Source organism: Mytilus galloprovincialis, chromosome 9, assembly GCF_965363235.1.
Source record: "Mytilus galloprovincialis chromosome 9, xbMytGall1.hap1.1, whole genome shotgun sequence".
Lineage (NCBI taxonomy): Eukaryota > Metazoa > Mollusca > Bivalvia > Mytilida > Mytilidae > Mytilus > Mytilus galloprovincialis.
This window is the reverse complement of record NC_134846.1, coordinates 37120589-37129078: the sequence shown is the minus strand read 5'-3', so window position 1 is coordinate 37129078 and position 8490 is coordinate 37120589. Positions and strand designations below refer to the sequence as shown.

The 8490-nt window shown below is 32.2% G+C and overlaps 1 protein-coding gene across 1 annotated transcript in view; it reads left to right on the top strand.

Moving 5' to 3' along the window:
• Positions 1–2203: 2203 nt before the first annotated feature.
• LOC143044940 (uncharacterized) overlaps positions 2204–8490 on the top strand; it is a 99794-nt gene continuing 93507 nt past the window's right edge. Inside the window, exon 1 of the mRNA XM_076217203.1 lies at positions 2204–2390. Within this exon, the coding sequence (XP_076073318.1) occupies positions 2323–2390 (68 nt within the window). The 5' untranslated portion in view covers positions 2204–2322. The remainder of the gene's footprint in view (positions 2391–8490) is intronic.

Sequence of the window (8490 nt, the reverse complement as noted above, 5' to 3'; positions counted from 1 at the left end):
TTCTGTGATATACCTTCAAGAAATAAGTAAACCAAATAAATATTGAAAAGAAGTTTGGTGTGATTTTCGATGAGATTCTTTCACAAGAGACCTTATAACACAAAACTTAACAGCTATAAATTTTCAAACAGCCTTCATAAAAAAAAACCATAGCCCCTACCACAGTCAGCTACAATAGGCCTTGAAATAAGAAATGTAAACACTTAGAAAAGAACATCACAAATACGAAATTTAAATATGAGTTTATGATATAAAAATGTTTTAATGAAAAAATGATGAATTAACACTTTTAAAGAATACATCGATAAATATTTCCCTTTTGGAACCTTATTTCATGTTATAGAAGTGACCAAAGTATCTGGGATGTACACGTCCGTAATTATCCACTAATTTTATTTCAATACAATAAACAAAGGCGATGTCTTCAAAGGGTTATTTATTGATATACAATATTGACACATCTTGCTTTCATATTCACACTTGCACCCAAAAAAGACCGGTCGGCTCTCTACGATCTTTCTTTCAATTAAATAAAGTTCGATTCCATATGGATTTTTACTTTGACACTTAAACGGTTTGTTATGAAGAAAAACAATGCAAACTATTCTCATAATTGCAACATATTTCAAAGATGCAAATATTTGAAGATTAGACTTTAACTGTTATTTAAAAATAAAAAATAATTGAAATTAAATAAAAATAAATTCATATTCAAAATTCTTTTTCGAAATTTCTAATAACTACCATCAATAAACAAAAACAAAATTCAAGTTTTTAATAATTCCTCTATCATTTCATCTAAATTGTCTTCAAGTCTTTCTTTCTTTTTTATGGATATATTACATAACAATTACTTTTAAACCTTACTAAAACTGTATGAATTAAATATAACGTAGAAAAATAATTATTGTTGATCAACATTTTTTTAAGATGCAAGAATTTATAAGTCTTATAGGTATTAAATATTTATTTCAATTACAAATGAATATTGAAAATACTTTAAAATTCTTAAGAGTGTGGTAATTAAAGGGTTATTTACGCGTAACGTGTTTTGCCATTTTTATTTCACATGCAACCGTGAAAAAGGTCCATTATTCATCATTTTCGTGAAATCGAAAAAAAGATCAATTAATGGGCAAGACATTTTTATTTATTCGTTCATCGTGAATAACAATTTTATTTAGCGTTCTTCCGTGCAGATACCCTCTTTACGCCCCTCTCATAATTGCAAATATTCTGACTTCAATTATTGTTAGTTTCTATAAAAACATAAATACAGTTTATAGTTTCTATATATTTCTTTAACAGCTTTGAAACTAACTTTAATTTTTAAAATCATATTATCTTTCTGTTTTCCGATTTAAATATAAAGATATTTAAACCAAAATGTTCTCTCCCAAGTCATTGATAAAATTATCAATACACTATATCACGTGGTTAAATCTTCACGCATGTTATCCTGCCACTGAACGATGCCGTGTTATAATTGACCTAGATACACACAGTATATTCAGAGGTCACTTCAAAACAAATATAATAGCGTTGTTGTTAAAATCATATTATCTTTCTGTTTTCCGATTTAAATAAATAAAAATATTTAAACCAAAATGTTATCTCCCAAGTCATTGATAAAATTATTAATACACTATATTACGTGGTTAATTCTTCACGCATGTTATCCTGCCACTGAACAATGCCGTGTTATAGTTGACCTAGATACACACAGAATATTCAGAGATCGCTTCAAAACAAATATAATAGCTTTGTTGTTTTATAGAAACTTTCACACCGCTTATTATCAAAACATATATGTTTTGTGAAACGGCAAATAAGTTTATATATTCAAACTAAGTCAGATTAGCGTAGCCAAAGCATAGATTAATACCTGTATAAATAATCGACAACATTCGAGACGTTCCGAGAATTTTATTCCGACTTCCGGCCGAGAGATATCGAGTGGCCCATAGACACATCCAAAACTCACCAATATATAGAGGGGTTCAAGAAAAAAAAAAGATCAGGGCGAACGAGTATCTATTCTTTATATCATCTTCAATATTATTGTGCTTTTACATGATTTTTTTTTAAATCTTATGCTAGCTACGCACCATGTATCTACTTACAATGAAGCTTTTGATATAATTTGATTTGATGGTTGTTGATTTTTTCCCTTACATTTTGTGGTGATAAGTTACACGAGAATATGGCGCTCTCTAATCTAAAGACTTGAATACCGTACGACTGGTTCCAAATTTATTTGCGATCTGAGCCAAGTGAAGGAAAATAAAACAGATCAAAAAGCGGGGAATGTGAAATAAGAAAATGTCAAATCCACTTTTCACGTTCAGACCTACGAAAGATAAATTACAGCCGTTCGAGAAACGTTTTTCGTAAGAATATTAACCAAAGCTAGGTCCCCCATGCAACGAAGGATATGATATTTTTGACCTGTCCGTCCATCAGTCCCGTCAGTCCTGTTTCTTGTCATCGCAACTCCTCTGAAACCACACAACAGAATTTCATGAAACCTTTTTAGATATACTATGTAGGAGGGTTTGGATTGGGTTAAACGATTAAAGAATAGGCACTGGCTACGGTTACATGGAAATGTAACAATAATAAAAATATTATTGTTACATTGGAGACTAATTGCCGGAATGCAAAGTTGGGTGAGGAACAGATTAATTACAAATGTAACAATAATTACTGAGGCTACGGTTACATTACGTTATTGTTACATGAAAAACAGCAATGTACGCTAGATTGATTAAACTTAAATCTTCTATAGTTGTATTGCTTTATTCTTTCATATGTACTAAACAATACTTGTAATTTAATACTGATAAATAATAAAATATTATTATTCAACAAATGGTGTGCAACTTGAATAGTTATTCTACGTATTAATGGTTCTGATGTTCTTAAAGATACTACTCAAGATTAGGAGTGTGACTGTCAAAGGCGAAAAATATAGTTCAATGGTTTCACTTTTTTTAAAGTATTTAACTGCACACCTACTCTTATTACTGTCATTATACTTTGGACCAATTTTGTTTATGGTGAAAAAAATAAAACTTGAGATGGGTTTTAAACGAAAGTGAAACAATATCAAGACATACATTTCATACAGCTTTATAACTTGACGCAAATTGATAATCAAAAGCAAAGTTTGCTAACTGTAACTTAAATACTAAGAAATTCTGTATGTACACGTATCCGTGGAGGACGTAATTTCGTTCATCAAAAATGTGTCGGACTTTAAAAACACTGGATTTGTAGAAATTGTCATTGTAAATAAGAAAATACAGTAAATAAATTGTATGTTATAAATGAATGTAATAAATGTCCTCAACTTTTATTATTTAGTACATATTACTAGTCCCATCGTACATTGCTTTTTTTCATGTAACAACGACTCAATGTAACCGTAGCCTCAATAATTATTGTTACATTCGTAATTAAACAGGTCCTTACCCAACCATGCATTCCGGCATTTAGTCTCCAATGTAACAATAATATTTTTATTATTGTTACATTTCCATGTAACCGTAGCCAGTGCCTAAAGAATAATGCCCTTAAAAAAATGAAGATTAGAGAATAACCATGATAACAGGCTAATAAAATGAAGATTAGAGAGGGGTTAATTTTTTGAAGATTAGAGAAAAAAGGGTGAAAATTAAATGTTTTCAGAATAACAGACCCCCACCCCCATCCAGACCCTCATGTAGATGTGCATATTGACAGGGAATTATGATTCATTTTTTCTAGGAGTTATGCCCCTTTGAATTTATTTGCTTCAATAAACTACTACAAGTTTGTCATCGCAACTCCTCTCAAACCACACAACAAAATTCCATGTAACATTTAAGATAATAAGCAGGGCATATCCAGCCATTTGAAAAAGGGGAGGTTCCCAACAAAGGATAAAGGACAAAGGATAAAGGGGGTTTCCAACTATATGTCCCCATTCAAATGCATTGATAGGCCCAAAAAAAAGGGGGTACATGTTTGTGAGGGCGCTCACTAAGTTTCTTAAATTTTAAAAAGATGATGTTTTGATGACGTGCATGGCGTTGCATGGCGACGTTTCTGTACATTTTGCTTTTTCAGTAACATGAGTAAACACTTCATCTGTTGATAAATACTGTAAACATTGTGTGTATATCTAAATCTATGTTGAAAGAGGTTTATCCCCGGCTTAGTATATATCTAGGATTTTGATTGGTTAACGCACGTCGTTACAAAACCCATAGCCCCTGGGTGTTGCTAACCCATATCCCCGGACGTTGCTAACCATAATCCCGGGGAACTTCACGCAAGTTTTCCTTAGTTCCATGATTGCTCCTTGTGAAATATTGAATTCTGTAGATTATCCATGATGTTTGTAATGAAATATTTTTAATTTATTAACGATTTTGTCCTATTATACCAATCATTTACACTCATTTCATTATATGCATCACTTGACTGCCAGATTTTCCAGGAATTGGTCTACTGACATAGCTATGCAAATGACCCACGTTGACGTCACACCATCTATGACGTTACTCTCACAACATTGAGCACCAAATTTGACTCAATCCAGTTTCTCTGTCTCCGTGTTAAAAACGTCTTACATTTGACTACCTGTAGGGTTCTACCAAAGGTAGTACCCTACACTCCGTAAAAAATATGTACTTATGCCTTATGGTGTACTGGGGTACTTCAGGGTGTTAAAATATCCATATCTACGGATATGAATGTAGATAACTTATAGCATACATGTAGTATCAAATCATAAAAATACAAAGTTAAAAATCACTCATTTCAATAAGTCCCCTGACTTTAATCAAATAATTTAAAATCTCGATTCAGAATAAATTTTTTCTGTCATTTGCTTGACTCTAATATTTATTTTTCATCAGAATGGGGAATCTACATTATTGTCCTAAAATGTTAAATACATGTACATGTATATATAGAATACTGGGTGAGTTTTACAGTTTTTGGTGGAAGAAGACTTCTAGTGAAGACTATGGTGCTGACTTTAAAATCATTGAACCTCTGTATGCCGCATTCGTTTCTGTGTGTTACAATTTCATAACAACTTCTGATTCCTGACACCAACTTTTACACATGATTATTATTTAAAGCATCTGAATCATTTAATTTGTAAATTAGGATTGAAAAACAATCACTATCGTAAATATGTACCCTTTTATTTATGTAAATTTTTAGATTTCATCTCATCTACATGAACGTTATTTGTTTACTTGTATAAACCGGATGTTTTTACTGTAGATATTTGTAGTACACATGCGTGAATTTGGTATCGGGACAACTCGCCCTGTTTACATGTTCGCCCTTGGTCTGTTCCTTCTGAGTTCGTTCGCCCTGTGTTCATTCTCTTTACACTATCAAGGACGTTTTATAATAGGTCCCTGCATTTATTAAAAAATATTAATATTAAGGGTTTCGTTAAAAAACTCTAAAACACGATTTAGTGAAAATCATCTGTTCCTTATTTTGTTCCCAAGGTAAGACAATCGTGTTCAGCCAATCAAATTCTGTGTTTCTCATGATCAATTAATAAGCCAATCAAAAATGTTTTCTCTGAAGTTTATTCTAACATGCTAGATTTTTAACTTGTGTTGTTTTCAGCTAGTTGTAGAATCATGAACATGGCATGTGAATTTTCATCTGCAAGCAGGTTCTTACACAGCTTAAGGATAAAAGCATGGCTGATTGACAAAATTCAATGATGCAGTACTAATATACTACTATAAAGATAATAAATAGTATTTTTTTTCACTAATTTATTGACATAATACTTGTTGTAACATATTTTATTTTTACAAACGAAATTTTATTTTTACAAACGAAAGTGAACCAATGCCTGGTGAATCTTTAGTACGGTAGAGTCCATAAATTTTTTATTTTTGCATTCAAATAAATCATTTAAAGGACAATGTACTATTCTTTTTTCACAAAGACCAACAAATAGGTTGGGACCCCCCCCCCCCTCGCCCATTATGAGTGGTGTCCCTTAAATGAAGGACTGTCCCTAAAACAAGGTCATTTTACTGTTGAACATCAGAGATGTTGAAACAAAAAAAACAAAAAAAATTTCAAAAGTGGGAAAATTCATCATATTTGGGACAGCTTTTCTAAAGGAGGGGTCAAACTAATAAAGAAGACATAAGTTTAGAAACATCACAAAAATCTTTTGACATGTTTTGACCATTTAATATATACTTGATAGATGCATAGTTCTTGGGGAAAAGTTTCATCAAATAATATGAATATTAAGGTGCTCATTTTTTTTACAGTGGGTTGTAATGCTCTTCCAATGAGGATTACCCCTCATTTGGAGTGTTGTTCCCAACCTGTTAAAAGTCCATCTTTGTGCATGTTGTGCATAATTCAAAATTGGAAATTTCAACAAGCATCTAATATTCTTACACAAGAAAATAAACCCTGGTCTGCTAGCTACATGTTCATCTTTTCTACCGATTTAATAACTAGAATCATGCAAACAGACTTAAAAAAAAAGGCATGTAAGTTCATCATACAAATATAACACTTTTTCTAGACAATCCAGATCGTGCAAAAAACTTCACTAAAAATTGTAACCTTTAAAATTGTTGTCGCGCACTAAAAAAAACCCATGGGAACTTTCAAAAGTTGGCGGGTATGTAACAAGTCTTACTATTTTAATGTCCCATTTATGGGCATTATCATGATTATGTTTTCTGGTCTGTCTGTCCATCCTACTTCAGGTTAAAGTTTATGGTCGAGGTAGTTTTTGATGAAGTTGAAATCCAATCAACTTGAAACTTAGTACACATGAGTTCCTTATGATATGATCTTTCTAATTTTACTGCCAAATTAAAGATTTGACCTAATTTTTACAGTCCACTGAACATAGAAAATGATTGTACGGATGGGAAATCCATGATGGCAGACCATGTACTTTATATGACACATTTTTGTTTGAAGAAAAAAAATTACGTCATAACGATAATGGAACAAAGCAGGCTGGGTTAGTGGGGCTGCTTTTATGGTAATTCAAGTTACCTTTTATTCACCTTCTTCCACCTCAGAGCTATCAGCTCTTTGATTAATATATGAAATAGCTTGTAAATCATTTTTCTGTTAAAAGTGAATCCATGACAAATCACCCCACCAGCAAATCGCCCCACACCTTATCGCCCCACTTTCTAAAAATCGCCCCACTTATAGAAAGGGTAAAATCCCATTGCAAAAAGACTAGGTTTAGTAACATGCCCCACGTATGAAAAGGGTTAAAATTCCATTGAATTAAGGTCTGCCAACTCGCCCCACTCTTTAGAAATAGATAAACCATGATGAATTTACTAGTGCCAACTCGCCCCACTTATGAAAAAAGATGCAATCCTGTTATATATCTATGTCCCTGCCCAAATTCAATACCTATGAAAACCTTTATAGTGAAGTGCTATAAAAACAAATTGCTGTTACTGAGTAATTGAAATCCTTCAATTGTATGAACAGGTTTCCTTTCAAGTGTTATACAAATAACCAGAGACATTTATAACATATAACATGTATAATACAAATTTTGTATTATTTGTCTCTGAAATAACTAAGCTTTCAAGTATAAAGTTATTCTCCAATAATGATACGAATTTTTTTTGCAATTATATTTTAAGAATGTGAAACATCATTTAATTTTAAAAATAATGGTTAAATGAATTTCAGTTTTTTTTGTATTCTGTGTAGATAATAAGAATTTGTTTAATTGGGGCTACATGTAGTTGGTAGACCTAAAAATTATACATTGAAGTAGATTCTACCTTTTTTCAATAAGTGGGGCGAGTTGACAGGCGAAAAATTAACGGGATTTTATCCTTTTCACACAGTTAACGTTAGATTCATTTCTTGCAGTAAGACATTTGAGTGTGTGTAATTACATGTATAAATGTCAATTTAAGACACAAACTGACATCTGTTATGGTAGTCAATCGCGGATCCAAGGGGGTTCCTGGGGTTGGAACCTAACTTTTTTCTAATGATCAATGCATTTGAATGGAGACATATAGTTGGACCCCAATTTTTAGCCTAGGTTGTGAAACCCCACCCTTTTCGGCTTTCCCTTGACACCATTTGCGAGTATGGTCTTGAGGAAACGATGATAGTCCGTCAGAAGGTGATGATAAATGGCTGACCTGTGTTAAGAGAGAACCATATCTCTTGCATGTAAAAGACACCCTTGTAGATTTCGAACAAGAGTAGGCTAATGCCACTACAAGGCAGCAATCGCACCCACAAAGTGGAAAGGGATTAATATAAGTTGCAAAACTTGTTTCCCAATCCACTATAAATAAATATGTTTAAACTAAACCCCACCCTACCTTCTTTTAAATGACTGGATCCACCCTCAGACATGATAAAATGAAATTGATTTTCAACAATGCAAAAAAAATAGGATTTTCTGTATATATATATAAAAAAGAAGATGTGGTATGATTG